This window comes from Sceloporus undulatus, chromosome 1 (assembly GCF_019175285.1).
Source record: "Sceloporus undulatus isolate JIND9_A2432 ecotype Alabama chromosome 1, SceUnd_v1.1, whole genome shotgun sequence".
Taxonomy (NCBI): Eukaryota; Metazoa; Chordata; class Lepidosauria; order Squamata; family Phrynosomatidae; genus Sceloporus; species Sceloporus undulatus.
In genome coordinates this window covers 31118874-31145402 of record NC_056522.1, presented here as the reverse complement: position 1 = coordinate 31145402, position 26529 = coordinate 31118874, and the positions used below count along the sequence as shown (strand labels likewise).

The following is a 26529-nucleotide window of genomic DNA, read 5'->3' as shown; positions in this document are numbered from 1 at the left end:
AAATATTATTTTATGTGAAGAAGATATTGTTTCCTGTGCAAAAAATGTTGTAATTGAGGACATCTACAGTGCAAAATTCACACACAGTTTTTTTTTCCACAGAAGACAACATTTTCTGTTTCCTGCTGAAGCATGCTCAGCAAATGTTGTTTTCTATGCACACATCCCATGTGTGAATTTTGTGCAATTAGCTTAGCACTAATCTCATTCAGTTCAGGATTCTCCTCATCCAGGTTCTCCAATGCTCAAGAAACATGCTTTTAGCCATTTTTGAGCACTGTTTAATATACTTTCAATCCCTTATCCAGTGCATAGTATGCTTAGGTCCACTATATATGCCTTCCTCAGCAGTGGATTTTATTTTACTTTTTATGAGATGAGAATAAGTCTAGTCTGTTGTAGTGAGAACTGAATTGATGATTGAATGGAAAGATAGTTGAACATTTGGGGTTAAGTATTGTAATGGTTAAGAGTTGGACTATGACTCTGGAGATCAGAATTTAATTCCCCACTCAGCCATTGAAACCTACTGGGTGACCTTGGGAGAGATATATTCTCAGCGCCATAAAACCCTTAGGGTCATCATAATTCAGAAATAACTTGAAGGCACACAACAACAATTAGTAACTACCTATAAATACAACATAATGAAAAATCTTTTTTCCTCATTCAATTCATTCTACCTGCAACCATCACAGATGGCGAGATTCAGATGACAACACTAAGCTGTGTGGCCAAAGAAAATGCAAGATGTGGCACTAAAAAGATTTCTCAATTTCCAGACCAGTGGGCTGAATTCCACTGCTGTGAAGGTGATGACTTCTGCAATGAGACTTTATAGAGGTTACAGTTAAAGCAACCTGGAGGTTTTCCATATAGCAACACACATGTATTTTCTTCTTTTTAACTATTAACTATTACTTCTCCAACTTTCATTTCCTGAGTGTCTCAGTGAAAATCATGGCTGTGTGTAGGGACATGCTTTCACAAGCAACATGGTGCAAAGTATTACAGTGTGCCCTTGTTTTACGCAGGGGATCTGTTCTGGACCCCCCCGTGAAAAACAAAAAAACGTGTATGCTTAAGCCACATCACAAGTAATGGGGTGCGCATGCGCCATAGGCATGTGCACCATTGTTTCTTCTGATGCATGGCATATAATGGCATATAATGTACCCCCGTATGACGCAGGCACACTGTATTTTCATTTACAAAGAATTAGAAAGAATATCTTTTAATTCTTTTTAAATATAAACATGTAACACCCTGCATCATATTGCTCATGCATGCATAACTGAAATATATATGCATACCACCTGCCACAAGTTAAAATTATATGTATACAAATGTAGCATTTTGTGTGCATATCCCTTCCTTAGTTGCTGTCATGGGGAAAGATTAAAGGAAACTAGTTCAGAATATTGTGTTCCCTAATTTGTACTTAAATCTGAGGCTTGTTAATAACCACAATACTGTGTGAAACTGGGAAAGTCATTACTATCCTGAAAGAATGGTTTGGTAAAATGTGAAATTTTGTAAAGATTACTGAATTAGCAGTATGTCTGTTTTAAGTGCATTTCAAATATTTTTGTGCTTTTTAAACTGCTCTAATAATGATGTTTCCACAATATGGAATTTTGTTATTTGTCTTGAAGTCCACATGGCTCTCCCTGTGCTTTTAAAAAGAGAGCATAGTCAAACAATCATTTATCCTTCTACTATATTGTCCCCTTTTATTGACCTGATGAAGTCTGCATTTAACTTTGCTACTAACAGATGTCAGTGTTTTCTTCCTATTATATAGTAATTTTTTTCAATCTCATTTTTAATTCTTAGCTCATGCCAGAAATCACTTTTAACAAATAACCATAAAGGGGGCATTTGTAGAAAAGTATGCAAAAGAAATTGCATTAGTTGTAATATAGAAATGAATGTAGCTTTCTGGAGAGAAAAATAAATACTGAATTAGTGATGTAAAGAATTCTCGTCAAAATTTGATAAACCTAAGAAATATCTGTTATTCGAAGATTTTAAAGAGAAGAAATTATTAGCCCTTCTCGATCAACAAGAATCAGCTGACAATCCGATGGCCAGGATTTGAGTATTTTGCATAAGCCAAGCTCCATTCATACTGGGTTTTACCAGAGGCTATTTCCTTTGTTAGTTTCTTCCTCTCCTTGCCAAAAAGAAATGCATGATAGGTTTGCCTTAGGATCACCATGAGAGAGGTGCTGAGAGAAGTTTGTGAGCAATCACAGGCCAGAGTGCTTTGTCTCCTTTTATCCTGTTGCTTTGTCATGATCATGAATGGTGATGGTTCTGCCCCTTGCAAAGGGGAGAATGTTTGGTTTTGTTTCATTTAAGGAAAGCCTCTTTAAAAGGTAAAATTACAATTTATTTATTTATTTATTTATTTATTTATTTATTTAATCTATTATTGGTTTGCTTTTGGGCAAGAAGAGTTCAGAATGTCCCTGAGTCTGAGAGTGTGACTTGTCCAAGGTTACCCTGTGGATTTACATGGCCGAGCTGGGATTAGAATACCATAGAAATCCACTGGGTGACCCTTGGGAATCCCTTCCAATACTAGGATTTGCCATTTCACCCCACCCCAGCCCTTCTTCTCTTTTGTGAGGGTCACATTCTCTCCACCTCAGGGGCAGGCCATGACCATGACAAACCTCTCTCTGCACCTCTCTCATGGTGATCCTAAGGCAAACCTATCATGCATTTTTTAAAAAATCTTCTTTGAAGTGTTCCCACTTTGATTCAGTTGTCTCCTGAAACTCTCCTCATCAACTCAATTTGGTTCATGATTTGGGCAAATGTGAAACATACTTCAAATTCAACCTTTTGTTATCCATGATGTGATCACTTTAGCATCTTCCTTTGACAAGACATTAAAATTGTAACTACTCTCTTTTCCATTTTCCATGCTCTTTTCGACTAAGATATCAGGTGGTTCCTATTTCCTGCTCTCCCTCCAATGTTCCACTGTAGTTTCTTCACTTTTTTCTTTATTTTATACATCTTCAACATATTAATTAGAACAGCCCTAGATAGTTGGGCTGCTATGAAACCAGTTTTTCATGAGAATAATTTTAAAGCTGCCCTCTGGCTTTATTTTTATTACTATTATTAACTTCACAGACAAGACACTGATTATTTTCAACAGCGGCAAGGCCACATTTTGGTTTGTTAGGATGAAGTTGAGAGTTCCCAAGTGAAAATGGCTGAATAGACTGTTCTGGAAATGTTCCTATATGTCAGCCTTGGAAGTCTTTGGGGATTCTGATTGGTTACTCAAATCCTCCATTTATTCAAAGGCAAAAGGCTTTAACAATCTTCCTTTGCTCACATTATTTGTTTCACAAACTGCCTGTGGCATAGTTATGTTTATCATCATACCTCAGTATGCCAGGGCCCTCCAGATGCTGTTGAACTGCAACTCCCTGCACTCCTAGGCAGCATAGGCAATTGTAAGAAATAGTGGGAGAGACCTTTCATAAATATCAGGAGGACTATGAGCTTCTAAAAGGAAGCTTTCAAACTATAACAAAATCTGTGAACTGTTAAAATTAAACCTAGTATTGTTGATGATGCCATGTTTGTTCCAAAAGTTTTGACTTTGTATTATACATATTGCATATAAAAAGCTAGGTTTTTTTTTATATTGTAAGAAATAATTCCTAGTGGGACATTGAAACATAAAATGTTTTGACCTTAAATCTAACTTGTGATAGTCTCTTTCACATTGTCTGTCTGTCTGTCTGTCTGTCTGTCTGTCTGTCTATCTGATCATTAACTGGTGTGCCAGCTACATCCTTTCCTGGACAGAGATAACTTAGCCACAGTACTCCATGCACTGGTAATTTCCCCATTAGACCACTGCAATGCACTCTATGTGGGGCTGCCCTTGAAGATGACTTGGAAACTAGTAGTAGCTGGACTGCTCACTAGAATTCCATTCACTGAAAGAATTGTTTTGAAGGAATTGTGCTAGCAGCCAATATTTTTTGTCTTCTGACTTCATGAAGCTGGCAATAACATTTAAAGCCCTAAATGGCTTGAGATCTCGATATGAGAAAGCAGACACATATGTCTGCTCAAGAAGTGAAATCTATTGGATGGGACTTCCTCTGTATCCCATCATTCGGGGAAATACATTGTGGAAGGACATAGGAGAAGGCCTTTTATGAGGTGGCACCCCTATTGTGAATTTCCCCCTGGAGACCTGATTTGTGCCAATGTTAGTATCATTTTGCTACCAAGTTAAAACCTCCCTTTTTATTAAAGCCTTTGGGAATCAGCAAAGCGTAGTGGTTTAAGTGTTGGAATATGACTCTAGAGACCAGAGTCTGAATCCCTACTCAGCTGTTGAAATCCATTGAGTGACCATGGGCAAGTCATACTCTCTCATCCTCAGAAAAAGGCAAAGGCAAATTCCCTCTGAAAAATTTTTACTATGAAAATCCCATGATAGGTTGGCCTTAGGGTTGCCATAAGTCAGAAATGACTTGAAGGTACCACACAACAACAACAACAACTTTGGGCCAAACTGATTTTACCTAGGATGCACATGTTTTATTGTTATACCATTTAAGATAGTTTTAACACATTTTAAACTGTTTTTAAATTGGAAAACCATTTAATATTTATTAATCTTTTAAACTTTCCTAATTATTTATTGTTTTAACTTAATTTTATTGCAAGCTGCCCTGAGATCTTTGGCTAAAAGTTGGGAAATACGTATTTTAACAAATAACAAAACAAACAAACAAATGTAACAAATAGTGTTGGGTTGGAGTGCACAAGTCCCTCCAAATGTTATCGTGTCCTTATCATCCTTCACCTTTGAATATGTTGACAAGAGCTGATGGGAGCTGCAGTCGTTCAACATCCAAACATTCCCCATAGCTGACATAAGTTCACTTTTAGTTTTACATGTATGCCCACTTTTCAGAGAATGCCTCCTTTTATCTAAGGAGCAAAAAGTGCTAAACATAATACACCATTTTTTACTGTTATACTGAAAACATCCTGTGAGGTAGGTTAAAGAGTTGCTAGCAAATAACTGCTCAGATGCCCATCTCTCAGCTGTTTAATTACAAAAAACAAACAAACAAAACTCCACCACATATTTAATGGTTAGTTACATAACTTATTTAAAAAATTTTAATATCTTCTACACTTGGCTTTTTAAAGTTTATCTTATTTTATGAAATTACAAATATTATACTTCTCATTATAATTTTATTAAGCAGTCATCAGTAGATTAAGAAATTAAGAAAGCGGATAAGAAGAAAATCAACTCATTTGAGATGTGGTGCTGGTGAAGAGTGCTGAGGATACGTGGACAGCTAAAAAGACAAACAAATGGGTCCTAGAACAAAAAAAGTCATAAATTTCCTTGGAAGACAAAATGATTAAACTGAGGCTGTTGTACTTTGGCCATGTCATAAGGATGCATGAGTCACTGGGAAAAAACAATAATAGTAGGAAATGTGGAGGGAAGTAGAAGGGGAGAAAGACCACATGCTAGATGGATGGACTCTATTAAAGAAGTCAATTATGAATTTATAGGATCTAAGCAGAGCAGTGGGGGATAGGAAATCTTGGAGGTGTCTCATCCACAGGGTTGTCCTGAGCTGAGATTGACTCGAAGGTGGTTAACAACAACAACAAAAGTAATCAGTATAGTTTGTGTTCAACAGGACTCAGGCATAAGGTCTTTTCTTCTTTGGGTCCTGAACAATGTAGAGAGCAGTTGATCCTTTAGATCTCTTCCACTCAAATCTTAAAAACAGAGAAAGAGAGAAGAATACTGACATCATTGTTGGAATAACCTTAATATAACACAAGCACTGTCACAAGAGCTTTCAAGGATGCTAAGCATTTTTAAAGTATAACCAAATACTGCCCCCTCCTGCTCAAAACTTCACTACTAATAACTGCTATAACAGGGACAATAGTACAGAAGTTTAGGGAAAATGGCATTGTTTAATTGAGCAATCAGCTTTACAGAAAATTGCCAAAATACATAGAATCATTCACTTGTTATAATTAGATTAGGTTGCCTTGATTGAGAATGAACATATTGTCAGCAGCTGGGATGGATTAAACATATGGCTTATTTCAAACATAGTTAATACAAACAAGACCTCAGATGTTAGTTCCTCATCAATGAAGTAACCTCTAACAAACTCAAGACATAATGTAGGACCTCGAGCAATTTGTTACATGGAATTAGCATGGCACAGGAGCTGGAGAACTGGTAGTTTTTAATATAGAATAGAGTAGGTCTGGATAATTTCAGTGAGTGCAAAGAAGTCACTGTAGGCTCCACCACATGCTTCCACCATGTGCTGTCAAAGTCAGACCTCAGATCTAGCAGCAGATGTGCCATCAAAATCTGGCAGCTCACAAAATTTGGGAAGGGGGAATGGAAAGAACATCCTTTGTACTTCCTTGAACTGTGTTTTTGTGCTAAAAATGTGCTCCTACTTTTTTTAATGACTGCTGCAGAGTCAAATTCAGCATGCCACTGACTTCAGAAGCAGTTGCAAGGGTACAAGGCCTGCAGTTCGCCCCACACCAAACCCCAAACTAAACAAAAAAAGAAGCTTGCAGACACATGGAGTGCACAGACCCCTCATAGCATAGTGTTAGCCCTGCCTCTTCCCAGAGTTATATCACTGCTTCCTTCCTAGTTCAGTATTAAGTATTAATTATGTTATTGAGGGTACTTTAGAATTTATGTCTATTCAGGAGTAAGCCCCAATTGACTGAAATGAAACTGACTTTCAGGTAAGCTTGCTGCCATGCTGCAGAATTAATGCAGCTTGACATCACTTTAACTGCCATGGCTCAACAGTATGGAATCCTTGGATATGTAGCCTGTTGTGTCAATAGTGCTCTCTGACAGAGAAGGCTAAACATTTCACAAAACTACAAATCCCATAAGACCACAGAACTGAACCATGACAGTTAAAGTGGTGTCAAGTGGCATTGATACTGCAGTGCAGATGCAGCATAAGGCCTTATCTGCATGGGGCAAAAGACCTGTTTTTCTCCATCACCATTCTGGCATTGCTCTATTTGGATGACATACATCCCAAACCCAAATTCTAATGCAAACCATCTGGATAACGTCCAGCATGTTCTACACCAGAACCAGGTCATAACAAGGCTGCAATGGAGTAAACCAAAAATTACATGTCTTTGCAAATCTTCTGGGAAGATCCAAATCCCTCCATTCCTTGTACCATGGCACCTGTCTGCACTGTCATCCCACTGGACTAACTGGATCATCAGCTACCGCCATAGGTTACTCATTTTAAGTTCAGAACAAGGCGCTCAGCATGTGACAATTGTTAAATGTTTCATTCTGACTTCAGAAGTGAGCGACCCATGGCAGTTGTGGACATAGTGGGCAGCTTAGCAAGACAGCCATGCAGACAGCCACTGTGGTGCAAGAATGGAGGCCAAGATAATGGGAACAGGTTGGGGCAGCTGTGGGGCCAGGATACACCAGACTGCCCCCAGACAATGCAGAGAAGACCAAAGTTTTGATACAATTGCAAATAGAATATGATATTCTGAAGTACTTGAATACATGTACTGAACACATTTCACTACCACTGTTCTGGAGGGGGGAAATCCAAAACTGAACAATTGTTTTAATGATATAATAGTTTCCAGAAGGGAGTTGTGTTAGTCTGTTGCAGCAACAAAAAAAGAAAAGAATATCTTATGGCACCTGAAAGAGAAACAGATTTAGGATAGCATCAGCTTGCTTTTGGGTCTTTTCTGCTCTTTTGCTTAGAATCTAGTGCAGAGGAGAATACACTATCATAAACTTTTTGGGTCCTTCTAGACTTTTTATCTTCTGTTCTCTCACATATGTTTGTTTGTCATTGTCCCTTCTGTTTTCTGTTAGTATAGTACTGAAAACAAGAAAGAGTCTTGTCCCACCTGGAAGATTAATGCATATATGATGGGATACGTTTTGTGAACTAATCAGGACTGGCCAAAGATACATTGCTGTCTGAGGCAGAACAGACAGCAATGGGACTCCCTGCCTGCTCCACTCAAGGTGCACAGTACCTCAAACCACATAAGGTATTTGGTCACAGGAAGCAGAAAGTCACTCAAGCATCTCTCTCCTTCCCATGCATTAACCAACAATAACCAATTAAATAACTAGCTATATGTTGTCCCTTCATGTCTTCCAACTAGTAACTTGTTGGCCTTCATATGTCTCTCCCTTTCTGTGGTAGTTGCCTCATCCAACCTATTGGTAAAACCTGACCTGACTCTAGTCAACACAGGTTTATGCCTCATTATTGTTTTCTATATTCTGAGAGAATTAGGTCATTAGTAAAAAATGAACAACTATGGAAAGTCTGTGGTACTTACTTTTTCTGTGTTGGGATGAGAAGACTGTCTCCATTCATTAGAGTCAGGGTTTTACTGTTTGCCGTAACAACAGATGTGCCTTCCTGAAATGGCAGCAAAATACAGGCAGGCTTATAAATCCTCCTAGACTGCCATTTGCAGTAACAAAGGAAGAGTAGCCACAAAGTGCAAAAGAAATCATAATGAACTAGTCAAACAAGCCAATCTAAACTTCAAAAGTCTCATGAGCTTAGAAAGACTATTCTGTAAGATTCACCTCCAATATCAGAGGCAGTATGCATCCATATGTCAGCTGCTGGAGAGTGTCAGATTCAAGGTGCATTTTCTCTCATGTGTACCCACTAACTGCCCTGTCCCACTATCTGTTTACCAGGGACAATCCTGATGAATCCTCTGTCATCCCATTTTTTCAGCTGGTTTTAAAATGTCCTTGTTCTGTTCTCTTTCTTCCACTTTCTTCCATTTTGATGTGTTCATACTAATTTCCCATGCTAGGTTCTATTCCAAAAGAAAGATGCAATTTAAATAAATAAATATCAGTGTGCAAAGGTAGTTCACATTCACTTAGTTCAGTGGGGAGGGGAGACTACAAGAGGGAGTGAAACCATGCCCTTCCCTGTAGGCTTAGGCCAAAGCAAACTACTTTAGCCTCTCCTAACTTGTTTTTCCGCATTTATAAATTTTATCATCTTGACCACATGCTGATGTTGCTTAGACATATAAAGTGCTGGTCATGATCTTTAAAGCCCTATACAGCTTAGGTCCACACATATATGCCCATATGAACTGGCCAGAATTTTAAGATCTTCAGGGGCAGGCTTCCTCTTTGTCGAGCCACCACCACACGCTCTCTTGGTGAGGACATGAGAGTGAGCCTTCTCAATGACTTCTCCCATTCTCTGGTGCTCCCTTCCCTGGGAGGCTACATTGGTCCCCTCTTTGTTTCCCTTTTGCCAAGAGGCAAAGACATTTTTTGTTCAAACAGACTTTTAATGGGTAAACAGGGGAAGTTATTATTGAGATGTATTTTATTTATTAACTTTTGTATGGTTTTAAAATGATTTTATATCATATAATGTAGAGGTTTTTAATTGTGTTTTTTTAAATTAAGTTTTATTTTTAACATATCCTCTTTGGAAGCTGCCTTGGGTCCCATCAAACCAGATACATTTTCCATGTAATTTACAAGTCATCCATTAGATATATTGGTCTGCTTACTTTCTCCTGGTTTTATTTGCTTTTGGGGTGTATGTGCAAAAGCAGGAACCTTTTCTAGGAACCAGATATGGTTTGTGGCCTGTTTTTGGTTTAGGAGCCTAGTATATAATAAATATCTGATCCCTTACATCTAAATGTTAGCAGATTCCTTAGATACCTGTTTTGGAATATTAACATCATGCCTATATGTTATGATAATTATCCTTCTTTAATTCTTTCCAGTGTCATTTTGAAGTGGCTTTGCTTCCTCCATTCCTCTTTTGAGGGGCTTGTACTTTTTAAAAAAGAGAAATAAATAGAGGGAACAGTTTCACCAACAAAGATGGGTATCTTATGTGTTGCATCCTGTTATGAATGGATTACCCTTAGAATCCATCTATGAGTTATTATATATGTGTACATTACACTTCCTGCTCACCCCTGTCACTACCTATTCACCTGTTTCTTCTGCAGGGATTTTTTTCAGCAATCATCAAGGTATATTTTAAGAATATGTGGTGTTTTAAATAAAAGGTAGTCAAGATTTCCTTTAATGAAACTGAACCAGTGAGATTTTCTGCTGCTTTGCCTGTTCTGAAAGCAGGCATTACTTCATGATATAACACTGTTCTTAGTTCTAATCTATGCTAGGAATATTGTACAAGCCACTAACACTAGCACATGAACGTGCTCACACTTCTTCTGAAGAGTGGAGGAAAAAAGAAAGGAATAGGAGAACATCTCTCTTGCTACTTTATATTTAAAGGTTTTTTAAAAAGTCCCTTTAAAATTGCCTGGCCACACTGAAAGGGATAGAACACTCTACCTCCTGAACCATTTCACAAGGACAATACAGTCCTGAAAAGGTAGGTGTGTCTATTTAGCTCATCTTAAACATGCTATGGAATTCTTGCATTTGTAGTTTCTTGTGGCACCAAAGTTCTCTGATAGAGAAGTTTAAATGTTTTACAAAACTACTATCCCAGAATTCCATAGCATTCTGCTATGGTGTCAAACTGGAATATTTCTGCAGTGCGGATGCCGCCTCAGAGAAGAATCAAAATCTGAATGAGTTTTCTTTACTTGAATTTCTGGTTTTGTGGATTTGTTTCAGATAAGATCACAGTACAATACTGTGCCTAGTTGGTGAGACGTAGAACAAACATTACATACCATCTGCCATATCCATATATCTGCATTCTTTCCTTCCTCTTTGCTTATTCCTGGTCCCCAAATTATAACCTGGGAAACAAACCAAAGTCACACAATAAATTTTTATGCCTGTGATTTTTAGTATATGTTACTGTGAAATAATTTTCTGCAATGCAACATTATTTTACATAAACTGGAAGAATGTGCATCTAATAGAATTCCTATAAGAATGTAAAAAATAAAACCTATAATAGAGCACATACTTCTTTTTTACCTTAACATTCTCTCATCCTCTATTCTTCTGATCTTTCCACTCAATGCATTATACCTTTATCCTTGTTTCATACCACTCTTGGGATATGAGTGCACTTAGCATTAACTATAGGCTTGCAATCTGAACTGTAATGGAATAAATGTTTTGATGTATAACACTATGAATTCTCCCCCATCTTCTTCCAGAAGCTACTGCATTCTGGAAGCTGGGTGAAAAATTTCTAGAAATGGTCTTTAGAAAAACACTCTGCATATTTCTATCCAGTTCTGGAGATTGTATTAATTGCTCCTCCAACATGTATGGACCCATAGCTCAATAGGATAGCATACATGACCATGTAAAATGTCCCGGTTTCATCTACTTTCCATCTTCAGTTGAGGGGATGCAGGGTTTGTTGTTATGTGCCTTCAAGTTGACTCTGATTTACAGATACCTACTGGTGGGATTTATTCAGAAGAAGTTTGCTACTGCCTTCCTTTTAGACTGAAAGAATGTGTCTTGCCTAGGCTCACCCAATGCATTTCCATGTCTCAGGTAGCAATATGGGATTGCCTAACAACACTGAGCTAGATGATGAACCAAATACAGGAGAAAGGGGAAAAGAGAGCTAAAGATGCAGCAAATAATTTCTTGGCAAATTCTTGTTGACTATTCCTTCACAAAAACTGTTTCAGCCATTGGTGGGATGCAAGGGGACTGTGTAACATAAAACAGAGTGGACAATAAATGATGATTTTGTTGTTGTTGTTGTTGGTACACATTTTACTTCTTGATACTGTTTCATTATGCCAAAAACCTCTTCTCACACAAAGTAACCAAAGCTTCTTCCTGTAGGCCTTGTATTGCCTAGTAAATCTTGATGGCTGAATTCAGGCTGCACAAATGTATTGGGACACCATGGATTTAGTAAAAAATAGAAAGCTTCTGTATAGCTTTTTGATAAGACTCCCGTTTGCAAAGGAGCTGACAAGTTTCTCCTAGATGGTTGGAAGAGTTGAGACTCTTGAGCAGAGCTTGGAAACCTTACTTTTAGACTACAGTTCCCAGAATTCCTTGCTACATAGTTCTTCAAACTGTAATTCAAACAAATAACCTTTCAAAGCTGTGATCTAGAGTTTAGATTGTGCTTAATGGGACAGTGCCGAAAATTCATTCCCATGGGAACACTTTTGCTGTTGACTAGGGTGAGGTGATTTGGGGGAGGATATAAATTTCTTAATTTAATTAATTTAATTTTGGTCTTATTTCCAGGGAGAGGAGCTCATGAAGTTTTCTGCAAAGTAATAGGGCTTTAGAGTCTGGGGTGGGAGCGGGAGTAGCATTTGCTGTCCTCCCATCTTGGGCAGCAAAATAACTTGGGTTGTTTGTGTGTTACAGTGCATCTACACTGTAGAAATAATGCAGTTTGATGTCACTTCAGCCCCATTCCCACTTATATTTAAATCGGTTTGCGATTTGCCTTTGCTCAGTGTCGGTGAATCAGTTCCAAAAGGACTGTCGTTCCCACTTTGAAAGTGGATGTTTTCATTATCCCCTTGTAATCGCTTCTTTTTTGGCACAGTTGTCATCCCCACTTGTTTGTGCCAATTCAAAATGCATGTCAGTCATCTGCACATCATCGGTGACGTAAGCAGCAGCCCGGCTTGGAATTTTTTTTTTTAATTTAAAAAAATTGATAGAAGATTCGATTCATTGATTTTGCAACTACTTGCCTCACTGAGCTGCTGATTGCCTGGCTTGCCGCCTGAGTAATTACAAGTAGTTGCAAAATCAATTAATCGAATCTTCTATCAGTTTTTTTTAAAAATCATACACTCATAGGTCACGCCACAAGTACAAAGGCAGCACTGAGAGTGGGGGGGAAATGGTGGATCTACCAAAAATTGAGGAGGGATGGTAAATATCCCTCTGCCATTAGTCCCTCCCCTCCAGAATGATGCGATTTTGATCTGTTGTTCCCACTTGTTGAACACACTTTGGAATCATTTCCCCCCCAAAAGAACTGCCAAAGAAAGAGTCAGAAAAGCACAGGGTTTTTTACGTTTGCATTGCTCCATCGCAATTGAAATCGATCACAATAGGATTGGAACCGGTTTCAAATGGGAATGACAATTATAACCTGATCAGCAATTCGCTTTAAGTTATAGTAGGAATGTAGACTTTAAGTGCTGTAGTTCCATCCTATGGGAAATTGAGGTTTGTAGTTTTACAAGGTCTGTAGCCTTCTCTGCCAAGGAATACTAGTGCCTTACAAAACTACAGATCCCAGGATTCTGGGAGCCACAGCAGTTAAAGTGGCGTCAAACTGCATTATTTCTACAGTGTAGATCAGGGTTAGGCAACCTGCGGCCCGCGGGCCGGATGTGGCCCAGCAAGGCCTTGAGACCGGCCCCAGCCTGGTCCTGCCGCCAATTGCCGCCGGAGCCTTTGGCCTCTCGCATGAGGGTGTGGGGCCTTTGGCCTATCAGGAGGAGGCGGGCAAGGGGGGGCAAGCGGTGGGCAAGGGGGGCAATTGTCTATAGAAGACTCAGAAACATGCATTTATATTAACATTTTTTTAAAAAATCAGCAAATTTTTTCACATGTCCTCCATTTTTTAAAAAATGTCTCCTCCATTTGAAAATTTTGTCCTACGTTTGTCCTGGTTTATTTATTTCTTTAATTTTTAAAAAAATATTTAATTATTTATTTTTTGGATTCGCCCCCCCCCCCCCCCAGTTGTCTGAGGGACAGCAACCCGGCCCCCGGCTCAAAAAGGTTGCCTACCCCTGGTGTAGATGCACCCTTAGATAAAACACAAGAGCTCTCTCTGAACTGGGGACTATGTGTTCACTTGAAAAGGAATCAAGCCTGAATAATGAAATGATTTTACCTCAGTTTCAAAGTTTTCCTCAAATAGCCTCAAGGACTTCTTCTGAACTAGATCTTCTTGATGATTGTTCAACCACACTTGCAAGGAAAAGGGATTCATAACCTTGGTGTCATTTAGTGGGAAAGGAGTTTCTTTTAAAAGTTCATCTACAAACACAGGAAGGGAAACAGGGTGGTGATGAAGAGAGCAATATACCCTATTTGTTTCATATGTTAGTATTGACATTTGCTTATCAGAAAGCTAATCAAAAAAGTTAAGCCCGATATTATTGATACAGTGTTATATTTTAGAAGATTGGAACATTATTCTAATTCAAAAGAATTAAAATTTAATCGATGAACCAATCTGCAACAACCTAACAATTGTCTTGTCTTGTTATAACAGAATGAGTAAAGCAGAGCAGAATAATTCAGCAAACATTAGAAAGAACAGTATGAAAAATTGGAGTATTAAGTCTCTGGAGATTTGCATTGAGATGACTGCTAATTTGCAGGACGGGTCCTGTTCTTATTCAGGATGAGGCAATTTGGGAAGCAGATTCTGGATAAAATGAAATGGAAGTAAACAGTCATTGAAGCTATTGTGCATTTTTTTCTGTTAGTGAGATCAATAATTGCCTGTGGAAACACCTTCTCAGATGCTAAAGTAACCTGACTGGCCAATACTATGTGCCTGATGGGTGAGAGGATGACTTTTTGGAAAGCTGATCCCATTCTATGGTATTCCACACAGAGAGAGTCTAGCCTGACTCCCTCCTAGTTGTCTTTCCTTCAGCAGCCAAAAAAAGAAAATAATTAGTGCTTGTTGATTTTATATTACCTGGATTGGGCTCTCCAGTTTGATACTGCTTTGAGCTGAAAAATCTGAAATAACAAACATTAAGCATATCTAACACCCATCTTTCCCACTACTGCCAGAGTTTATGATACTAACAGAATTACAGTGTAGACTATTTGAGAGATGGTAATTATGGATACCTGATTGCTACAAGTGATACTTGATATATTGCCTAGGCTGCTCCTGTTCAGAAATCAAGCTAACCACCGATGGGCACCTCCAATATACTCCATTCCATTCTTTTTTCTTGCTCTTTTTCACTTTTCCCAAGAGTCAATTAACATTCTATACCTAGAATTTTCTTACACCGGATGGGAACTGCAAGCCAACCAAATCCAAAGAACCACACATTGTGTATGCCTATTTTATATGGTATGGCATATTCTGGATCCTGGAGGCATGCACTATGCCACTTGACTGCCTCTTCAGCTCTGAAGGGCCACACTGGGATGCTATGCTTGCCATTCTGGATGACCACAAGTAATGCCATGCCACACATGGTTGCCTTCAGGGATTTCAGTATGGAGCGGTTTTGGCTATTGGGGAGTATGTCCTCCAGCATGCTTTTAAACGTTTTGTTAGCATAAAGAAGTGGGAAGGTTGGCTGACCTTTTTCCCCAGCTAAAATGTTGAGACAGTTCTGAAAGCTTGCAGGGGAGGGGGGAGGGTTCATCATGCATTCCATAGGCCCTAAAGGCCCCATGCAATTCATGGGACAGTTGGTTTCCAGTCTGCTTTGGTAAAAGACTACAATCACACTTCTGAATTAAAACCACTAAAATCACACTACAATCACACTTCTGAACTAAAACCAATCAAAACCATGAAAAATTATATATTAATTCTATCAGTTTGCATTCCATGTGAACAAAATTAAAGAGGACTTACTCTTGCATTATTGGGCTAAGTTGGGTACCAAGGTCATCACAGTAAAACCATCTTTCAAAAAGGACATCAGCTGATTCCCCAACATAGTATCTGACAAAGGAAAAAAAATCTATTATTAAATAGTTCTGTCATATAGTAGGCTATCTGGATTTTGTATTGAGTATTATGTCTTAAAATCAAATACATTATGTTTTGAACTTGATTTAAATATTTGTACTTGGAAGAATAGAAAAATTCATCACTTACTACAGATTTAGGAATCTGAATTCACATTAGAATGCATTTAGTTTACTCTTAGCACAGAACTATATGGTAGCAGAACCATGTGTTCACATGCAGGTTGATGATAATAATGAATGTAAGGGATCAATGGCCTAACTAAAGATGAAGTATTATGTAATTTTAGCAATTTTCTTCCTGATGTGAGAATATTTTTGAGAACTTTTAAACACAATTTTTGAAAACTATTTGCAGTTCTGGGGTTATTCTATACAAAATTTCCATGTTTTGTGCAGAAAACAACAATTCCTGAACAGAAAATTCTATTTTGTGCACAGGGTTTCCTGACACTCAAGAAACACATTTTCAATGCTTTTCCTAATATTTATTCTATCCCTAGGTCTAACTTGAGCAATTTCACTGGGAACAGGTAACTTCATACACTGAATTGAACTAGATAAACAAAATGCACTAAAATTTGTATACAGGCAAACACAGGTCTCTGTGTGGAAGCGATAGCATTTCCTACCACACATCACTTTCCATGTCTTCATCACATTTATTTATTAAACAATTTGTTTACTGCTTCCCAGTCCAGTCATTTCCAAAGTAGCTTATAGTAAGAGGACCAGATACACAGGCAAATGATGTTTTCACCTCAGCCCATCAGTTTCCGTCTTTAATCGTTTCCTCTCAATAACCAACCCCACAGTATTTTCATATCTTTGAGGAGAATGTGGTATCCTGGCTGGTAAGAGGAACATCTGCCCAGAAGAAAAAGTGGGGTGAGGGAGAAGAAAAAAAGAAAACAGTACAGAAAACAATAGTTGGAATTTTACTCTCCTCTCCTCCCACCACTTTAGATCATCTCTTGTTTTAGCTTGCTTTTTCTCAGCTGTTGCAGACATATGTGTATTTCTTGGCAACTATGCTCTCATTAACACTACCAACAAAGTAGACATTCTCACTGCTGCTTTTCCCAGCCTGTTAATGAAACTCCCAGATTCAGTAGACAGATTGCATATGGATATATCAATGTTCCACTATAGTTAAAAGACATAACTGCAGTTAGACACAATTAAGTGGAAAAGCCAAGCATGTTATCTCTGCACTGTGGAACACACTGGAAGCTGATATAATTTGTCTTCCAGTAACATAAACTAAAGGGAAAGATGTTGCTCACACAAGGAGATTTCAAAGATAATTATATTTCTTCATCATTGCATGTACTTGTTAGATTTTGGGTTGAATGAGCAGGATGACATTGTTTTGTACCATATAAACGTTTAGACATAGGTGCATGTTAGAACCATGAAACTGGAGAAAAATAAATACATAAAATCAAGTATAGTTGCCAGAGAAATCCAGGCTTATGATCAAAATTTTACAAACGAGACAAGGTAAATGTAAATTGCATCCAACACTGAATGACTATGCTTCTGTTTATACCCAATAGGACCTTCCCTCTGGCAACCTTCCAGAGCAAACTATGGGGATGGGATGCACAGGGAGGAGGATAAATCCACTAAGTCCATGTTGTCCATTCTACTATTAGAAGACACCCATTGGATTTTATACTGTGGGATGAATTCTGTACCACCTGTTTCAGTCCTATCAGATGATATAAAGCAGGAAAAATTAAATATTTAACTAGAACAGCCAATGCTAGTATTGCACACATGTGGAGAAGCCATCCTGTGGCAAAGACATTAGAACTGGGTCAGATCTGGCCACAGTTGTTCATGTCTTAGGGCCAATACAGACTGGCACTTTATGCCGGCCTGTGCACGGACTAAGGCTAGACAAGGGCTGAGTGTTTACATGCTCAGAAACCCTAGTCTGACGCCTGTCTGCCATCTTGGCATGCACCCATTCAGACAGTGCACACCATGATGATATCCATCGTGCACAGTGTCCAAACAGCGGTGCCCACAAAGGGCATCATAAGGCCCCGCCACAGCCTTTATGGCGCCTCTTCTAGGGCTCAAATAGGAGTCATGTTTCATGGCTTCTGGGTTGGGGATGTGGCATGCAGCTGCTGCATTCTCAACCCAGTGCTTCCAGGGGTGGCACAGAGCTACCCCTGAATGGGCTGTTTGTATAGTCCCTTAGTCACTTCCTGATTAGACTATTGCAAAGTGCTCTATGTGGAGCTGTTCTTGAAAAGTGTTTGAAAGCTGCAGTTAGTGCAAAATGCCGCAGCAAGACTGGTGTCAAGTATGCACTTTAAAGACTGCATTACCCTGGTCCTGCAAGAATGGCACTGGCTTCCAAGTTGCTTCCAAGCCCAATTCAAGGTGCTGTTGTTGGCCTACAAAGCCCTAAATGACTTGGGTCCATGATATCTGAAAGACCACCTCCACCCATATGAGCTTGTCAGAAATTTGAAATCTTCAGAGGAGGCCCTGTTGCATGTCCCAACACCTTGTGATTTTCATTTGGTGGTTACACATAACAGACTTTCTCTGTATTAGCACCTCAACTGTGTTGTTTAACTGTTTTAAAATGGGATGCTAGGATTGTTTTTAGACTGCTTTTAGGAGTTTTTAAAGATTATTTTAATGTGTTTCAAAAATATTCTTCTATCAGGAAAGAAATGAGACTAAAAGCATCTTTAAAGTCTCTACTCACTGGTAATTTATATTTTGTAGAGCGTTTTTAAGTTTTATTTTCTCTTTGCAGTGTATGCTGCTGAAATTTTTTTACAAGTGTGGCTGCTACTGAACTGCCAGACCTATAAAATAAGACTAGATTCTCAAGAGGTTATATTCATGAGCAGGGAAGAGCTATGTGTGTATCCAAGGTTATGTTTGTTTGCTACACAACATCTAGCAAATGAACAGCCAAGCCACAAGTCAGTGCTAAGAATGTGATGTCTTTTCAGCAACAACCAATCCCCATTATATATGTGCAATTCTTTCCCAACCATCCAAATACTATCCCTGATTCAAACCTGTATTTACCTCTCCTTCTTTAATTTGAATATCCTTGTGTTTTCCATTTTCTATTATCTTCAGGCACATGTCTCCCTCCAGCTGGTAAAATAACTACAGGATGAGGAGGTGGGGAGGGAAGAAAAAGGCAATGAAAAATACATGTGAATATGCCTTGTGCACCTCTAGCCTGTCATTCTCACACAATCCCTTCTGGGAGACTGCAAAATCATCAGCAAGTTTCTTGGCTCAGTTTAATAACATGGAAGCATCATATGAACTTGAACATCCACATTGCATCCCTGCATTCTATGTCATCTTTCATATAAATAAAACTGTTTCTATCTGTATACTTGTTATCATCTCACCTGCAAATAACTGGACAGATGTCCATCAAATTTGGAAGATATATTTGAGATGATATGACTTAAAAGCTAGGTTTGATGGTATATGCAAAATTCATGTGGGGGGCATCCCACTAATTTCCTTGCAAATGGCTGGATGTTTGCCCTTTGGAAGTTATGTCTAGAATTTCCTTTGTAGAGAGGCTAGATGGACACCTTCTATAGTGTCTTTCTGGCAGAAGGCAAAGACTTTTTTTATTTGATAGGCTTTCAGATGTGTCTTTTTAAAGTATTGTAATTAAAACAATTTGCTGAGAAATTTTTCAGAAATGGGAAAGGTAAAAGGTAACCATTCCAACACCTTCCATTCCTACTGCCATTGCCCTTGTAAGAAGAGGCAGACACAGCTCCGTCATGCTTAAGTCCAGAAGCAGATGACAGGTCCTCACAGAATCATAGGCCTGTTACAGACAGCCAAAATAAAGCTTCAAGTCACAGTGAGGTATGGTGTTTCAATGATGCATGCGTCCTAAGAGTCCAGAAGTTGCACCAAAGCCATGCTCAGCCCTAAGGACTGGAGCGTGGCTTGGTGCGACTTCTGGACTCTTAGGATGCATGCATCATTGAAACACCATACCTCCACTGTGACTCGAAGCAGCTTTATTTTGGCTGTCTGTAACAGGCCATAGAGTTGGAAGAGACCACAAGGGCCATCCATCCCAACCTCCTGCCATGCAGGAACTCACATTCAAAGCATCCTCAACAGATGGCCATCCAGCCTCTGTTTAAAGACCTCCAAAAAAGGCGACTCAATAACTCTCTGAAGGAGTGTGTTCCACTGTCAAACAGCTCTTACTGTCAAGAGGTTCTTCGCTCCATCCCATCGGCCGCTACCCTTGCCTCAGGGAGAGAGGAACGGCAGTCACCCTGATATCAAGAATGGTTTAAAACTTTATAATAAATAATAAACAAATAAATAAAACAATTGCATTCCATACAGAGTTTCACTTTCCTTTTTTACCCTCCCTTCTTCCTTCACTACCATAACTAGGGAATAAATAAACATGATTATTCAATGCCAACACCTGATCACGTGTGTTCCTTGTTTTCTTTTCTTACACGAACTTTGGGTGGGGGAAAACCTGCTGTAACATGTAAAATTAGAGCCATTGTGGTGTAGTGGTTTCAGCACTGGACTATGACTCTGGAGACCAGGTTTGAATGCCCACTCAGCCACAGAAGCCCACTGGATTACCTTGGGCAAGTCATACTCTCTCAGCCTTAGAGGAAGGTAAAGGCAACCCCCCTCTGAACAAATCTTGCCAGGAAAACCCCATGATAAGTTTGTCTTAGGGTCACTGTAAGTCAGAAAGTACTTGAAGGTATGCAACATCAATCCTACACAATATGATGCTGGGTGAATGTTTTTCTTCAGACACTTTCTAAATACCACATTCTCAAAACAAAAATTAAAAAAGGAAACTGCAGCCTTCACAATGCAACAAAAGAATTGGGGTGAGATGCCTTTTATCTCAGGCTGTTTTCTTACCAAAATGCCCAGCCAGCCTAGTTGCTTTTTTTGTAATGTGGAAAAAAAGAAGCATCTCTGGATACCTTCACCCTCCTCACTTGCAGCACCTAATTTTTTGTTCTTCTTCTCAAATTATATGGAAGTGAATTTTGATAACTGGAAAAAATGAAGTGTTTAAAAATGTGCACAAATGTGCTTTCAGTAATGAGAAAAATAGATCTAAATTTAGGGGGAACACTATAACAAAATATCTACATTAAGAAAAGTGCCTACGAAACCTACTTAAATGTCTGTGTAGAAAGTGGATGGAGACTCACAACATTGTGTGAAACTTGGACAGGGTGAGAATACTGGTGGCATTACAAGGTATGCCAAATGCAATCAAATGAAGCTGGCACTTTGCAAATTTCAGTCCTAAAACAGGACTACATTTTTCTGCTTATAAAAAATTCATAAAAGGATTGACCTGTTCATATTGAAATTAATTCAGTCTAGGAATTAATTTCTGTAGCTATTAAAACCCTGTATTTATTACAAATAAGCAGTGTCAATATAACATTTAAATTAATTTTACATTTATCTTTTATTACTGTATTAAACTGCATTTTTAACATAATTTTTAAAACCAATTCAATTATAAGGAGATGCAGTGACACCTACAGGATATATGAAAAATTGTAGGCTAACCAGGTAGGGCAATGGTTCTCAAACTTTTTGCCCTTCTGACACCCTTTACACCTACATGTGGACTTTGCCCTCCTTCAACATAGTGTATGAATCAAAATATTTTGTTTGTTTAGTGTGTATATTTTTGTTCCTACATTTATGTATATGTATATGATGTATATGATTATGTATATGCATATATTCATTTGATCCAAGCGGCCTTCTTGCCTCTTTCTCTTCTCCTCTAGGACAGAAAATATTTGGTAAGAAGAAGGCAATCAGGGCTTCCAAGTCTGATGCTCCCCTTGGTAACTCTTGCCCCCCGGGGGGGTCTTGCCCCACAGTTTGAGAACCACTGATGTGGTGGGTTTCTGACTTGCTTGTGTGTGTGTGTATGTGTGTGTGTTAATGTTTCTGACTTTCATATAACAGCTCACACTCTGGATAGCCAGGATAACATACTGCTGACTTGAAAAAAAATTTGTTCTTTCAATAATATGAGACCACAATTATGAATGTGCAATAATTAACAACAAATTATACAACAACACAGATTGCAAAGAGATCTTGTAGCACCTTTGAGATTTAACTATGTGAAAGAGGTTGTAGGATAAGCTTCCATAGACTTGGTCTATTTACTGTATGTCTAAAGTCCGGTGACAGGAGTCTGGACATAGGAATGCAGGCAAAGAAACAGAGGAGATTAGCGCACACACTGTGTCCCATCTTTCTCTTGATGGTACACATGCGTGTTTAAGTGCCGAAGATGGGTCTTACCATAGTCACCCTTGGCCAGGTGTATGCGGCCCATCTGCAACCCAAGCTTATTCCATGGCTTTTCAAAAATGGGATTTACCATTTCCCATCCTTGAAAACCCATGGGATAAGCCCAGGCAGCAGATGGGCTCCATATGCCCAGTCATGGGTGAGTGTGCGGTAAGACCCGTCTTGGCACTTAAATATGCATGTATCTTGTTAGGAGAAAGACAGGTTACAGAATGTGAGATAATATCCAGTCAAGTTGCTTCCACAAACCAGCCTTAGGCAGACTGTGAAGTCAAAGGCTCTCATGGCCAGCATCCATAAATTTTTGTGGGTTTTTCGGGATATATGGCAATGTTCTAGAAGAGTTTGTTTCTGACGTTTCACCAGCATCTGTGGCTGGCATCTTTAGAGAATGTTGGCATGGAAGTGAGTGGGGTATATATGTATACTGTATGACCCTGGATTGGGAGGAGTGACTTCCATGTTAATCTGTATTGTTCTATTGTTGAATAGCAAGGCCTCAGGGCGGGAAGATATGCAAAGAGGATTTGTGCCTGTTCCATTGTTTGCTGGGAACCCCCCCCCCCCCACCCTGGGTGAGAGAATGGTGGAGATGAGGTAGAGACAAAAGGAAAGAAATTACCATTATGGATCAACTTTCCTGATCCAGAGCCTTCCAAATGTGTTTGACTACAATCCTCATCTCTTTAGCAATCTTTGAGCCATGTTGTCTAGGGATGATGTGAACTTGTAGTAAACAGTTGGAAGAGAGCACATTGGAGAGGCACTCATGGATCGTGTGCCACTAAGGAAACACACTATTTGTGCAAAAACACTATTCTAATAGTCTAAGGAAGAGAAACACTCCTCCGAACATTATGCTTATCTGCAAAGTAAATCAAAGCTAAGAAATTAAGAACTTAATGAGTTACCTCTTCTCCTTCTTCAATATGATAATCCTTCCTTTGATTTGGCCCTCCAACAAACATTACATTGAGCTGATGGCGATGCCTGCAGAAATTTTTTAACCCATATCTTTGAAAGAGCTCATCTAAACAATTTGTACATTGTCATTCTTTTTTTAATACAAAGAATAGTACACAACAATTAAATGTTTTTAAAGTAAATAAACAGTATAACCAGAAAAGCATAAAAAACTGACATAAAATATAAATCAGATGTTAAAAATTATGAAATTACAAAAGCTTGGCAAAGTAGAGATTTTTGTTATATAGTTAGCCCTCCATATCCACAGATTCTGCATCCATAGATTCAACCATCCACAACTTGATTTTTTTTTAATTCCAAAAAACAAACCTTGTTTTTGCCAACCTCACCCTCGCAACTCAAAGCAGGAACTTAACTCAAGCATCCTCAGCAGGTAGCTGTTCAACCTCTTTTTGAAGACAGGTAATTGGTTCCATTGCTGAACTACTCTTATTGCCAAGAATTTCCATCTAATGCTCAGTCAAATTCTGTTCTGCTGTAACTTAAAACCAGTAGACCTGGTCCTACCCTCTAGATTGCAGAGAACAAACATACCCTCCTCTCAGTGACAGTTGTTTAGATATTTAAGGAGATATTTAAAGAGAGATATTCTATCATGTCACACCTCTGGCCTTTTCTTAAAAAGGCTGAACATACCAAACTTCCTCAAGTCTTGTCTCATATGTTTTGTTCTCCATACCTCTTATTGTCCTTGATACCTTTCTCTGAACCCATTCTTATATCCTTCCTTAAAAAGTGCCCAGAATTGAATGCATTATTCCAGATGAGGCCTGACTAGCATAGAAAATATTGGCATTATTACTTCTCTGGTCTTGGAAACTAGGTGTGGAAACTAAGTATGGAGGCCACAGCAGATAAATGGTGTGGCCTCCAGGAGGCCTAAAAAGAACCCGCTCCCAGCAGGTTCTTTTTACACCACGCATGGGGTACCATTGGTGCAATCATGACATCTGTGCGGTGCGGCGCTGTTTGGGTGCTGCGCCATGCGGACATCATCATCACACACACTGTGTGGATGGGGGCGCATCAAGATGGCTCCCGCACACCAATAGTAGACCTGGGCATATGTGGATGCCCAGACCTACCTAACCTTAATTTCATCCCCAGGCCGGCACAAAGCACCGGTCTGTACCGGGCCTAAGTTTCCATTAATGCAGGCTAAACTATTACAGTGGTACCCCGGGATACGAAATCACCGCCTTACGAAATTTCCGGGTTACGAAAAAAATCCATTAGAAAAAACTGTTTCGGGTTACGTTTTTTTTTTTTCGGGTTACGAAAAAAATTTTGGTGCTTTTCGGCGCTTTTTCACACGGAATCGCGGCTTCCAGCGCTAGCGCCTATGGCAATTTCGGCTTGCGAAAGATTTCGGGTTACGAAGGGCTCCGTGGAACGGATTACTTTCGTAACCCGGGGTACCACTGTATTTGCTTTCCTTTCTGCAATATCACACTACTGTTTTACGTACAGTTTATGATGAATAATAATCCCAAGGCCCTTTTCACGTGTATATTTGCTAAATCAAGAATCCCCCCTCCTATACTGTGCATTTGGTTTTTGTGGCCACAGTATAGAATTTTGCAATTCTTTTTGTTGAATTTCATTGTATTAGTTTCAGCCCAATTTTCTAGTTTATCAAGATTCTTTTGAATTATTTGCTTATCTACCAGTGTGTTAGCTATCCCACCCAGTTTTGTATTTTCTGCAAACTTGATAAGGATTCCTTCTGTCCCATCATCTAAGCCATTGATAAAACTGTTAAAGAGTGATAGCATCAGGACAGAACCCTAAACATCCTGCTCATGACTTCCCTCCAATCTGAAATGCAGTCCAATATGATTTGGCCTTTCAAACAAACATTCTCTCTCTTCTGCTCAGTATTACCTCTTTTTCCATTGCTGAGATAATCATCAACCATCCTGGACTATTCCAATAATCATTCAAATAGAATGGTTGGCAAGCAGCCATAAAATATATATTTCCTAAATTGGAGTGGAGAGCTATGAGAAGGACATGTATGTTACTTCATAGCCATAGCAAGTAGGAAGTACATTTCAGTACTGCTTATCAGTGCACTTAAGCACTTGCTAAGCCATTTACAATGTGTAAGCGAATTGCCCCCAAGAAGCTGGTTATTCATTTCAGAAGGATACCAGGCTGATTCGACCTTGAGCCCCTGGCTGGGATTGAACTCACAACCTTGTGGTTTTGGGATGAGTGGATGCAGTACAGGCATTCAAGCACTACACCACCAGGGCTCCTTAATGCATACTTCTACTGCATAGAATACAATTCAAAGATTGCTACAAAGTGTTCAAATCCTTCTTTTTAAAAATTTCCTCTAATTTGACTAGATTCCCACCTTGATAACTGAAACAGTTCATTATATTTTCTAGTGTTGTAACTTAATTCTTGTAGAGTATCTGCACTATATACTTATACCACTTTCATACCATGACTCTATCCTATCGAAACCTGGGATTTGTCCTTTGGTGAGAGATGTAGAATTATCTCCTATCGAACTCTAAAGTCTATCTACAGAGAACTCAAACTTCTTTACTAAACTGTAAAACCCAAGATTTAATCAGTTAGAGTCATGGTAGCTGAACAAATGCATTGTGTCATGCAGATATATACTTGTAAACCTGGACATTATTTTAAGATGTAAACAACAACAACAAGCAGACAATCCGTAGACTGAAACACACAGAATCCAGGAGCATCATCTGTTCATGTGACTTGTAATACAAAGGTACTTTAAGATTTATTTTTTCAACTACTTGTAGAAAACATTCTCAATCAAGAATTATTGAGTATGTGTTTTTGACAATTGGAACCTTATACCTGCAGGTGGCTATGAAGCTTGTTTGTTTCAGTCTTGTAAAAAATGTTCATGGCCAAAGAGAAGGACATTGAAGAGAAGTATTTTACTCTTGCATTAGCACAGAGCTTTACAATAGACATTTTAATATTTACATAGAAGATTGGGTAGGAAACTAAAGGAATACCATTTACTTACATAAGCTTATTGCATACTGGAGGCAGAAAAGCAGCTCTGTTTTCTTCTACCCATTTCTTGATATTCACAAGCATTGTTTCCATGATTCTTGATAGCAAAGCGTTTCAGATGATATACTGTGCAAATTTACTGAGCCTTGCAAAGTGCTAGTTAGGTCTTTATGAGGCTGAAAGTTCCTCCTTCTATATACACAAAATGATTGGTTTATAACACTGTACCCTTCTTTGGTAGAAGGCCAAATAATCTTGCTACATTTGATCTTCCAAAGGTTACTTAGTTCAAGAAAGGGTATCTCAGTAGCTTAGACAATGATCAACCTGTGAGAAAAAAAAACCCCTGAAAATGCTTGTCTGAAACCTCATTCTCACAGAAGCTTGTCCAACGTAACAATGCACACGTGGAAGCA

The 26529-nt window shown here is 38.8% G+C and overlaps 1 protein-coding gene across 2 annotated transcripts; it reads right to left on the bottom strand.

The window, feature by feature from the left end:
- Positions 1-5565: 5565 nt before the first annotated feature.
- Positions 5566-26301, bottom strand: HAAO (3-hydroxyanthranilate 3,4-dioxygenase). 2 transcript variants are annotated; one of them, XM_042463231.1, is made up of 10 exons: positions 26124-26296; positions 23029-23107; positions 18821-18904; positions 16515-16621; positions 15639-15728; positions 14733-14776; positions 13914-14059; positions 10789-10857; positions 8419-8501; positions 5566-5796 (listed from the first exon to the last, which is right to left on the bottom strand). In XM_042463231.1, the coding sequence occupies exons 1-10, from the start codon at positions 26204-26206 to the stop codon at positions 5718-5720; spliced, it is 864 nt and encodes a 287-aa protein (XP_042319165.1). In that variant the 5' UTR covers positions 26207-26296; the 3' UTR covers positions 5566-5717. The 2 variants fall into 2 exon arrangements, with proteins under 2 accessions (XP_042319165.1, XP_042319171.1); XM_042463237.1 differs by lacking the exon at positions 18821-18904 and having other exon boundaries at positions 26124-26301.
- Positions 26302-26529: the final 228 nt, after the last annotated feature.

Excerpts from the sequence above, each read along its gene's own strand:
- HAAO (XM_042463231.1), bottom strand. The coding sequence starts at position 26,206 with ATGGAAACAATGCTTGTGAATATCAAGAAATGGGTAGAAGAAAACAGA. Across the intron at positions 16,622-18,820 it reads TTCAAATTAAAGAAGGAGAG|ATGTTCCTCTTACCAGCCAG; the intron begins GTAAATACAGGT and ends TCTTCTGGGCAG. Across the intron at positions 15,729-16,514 it reads ACGGAAACTGATGGGCTGAG|ATACTATGTTGGGGAATCAG; the intron begins GTGAAAACATCA and ends TTCCTTTGTCAG.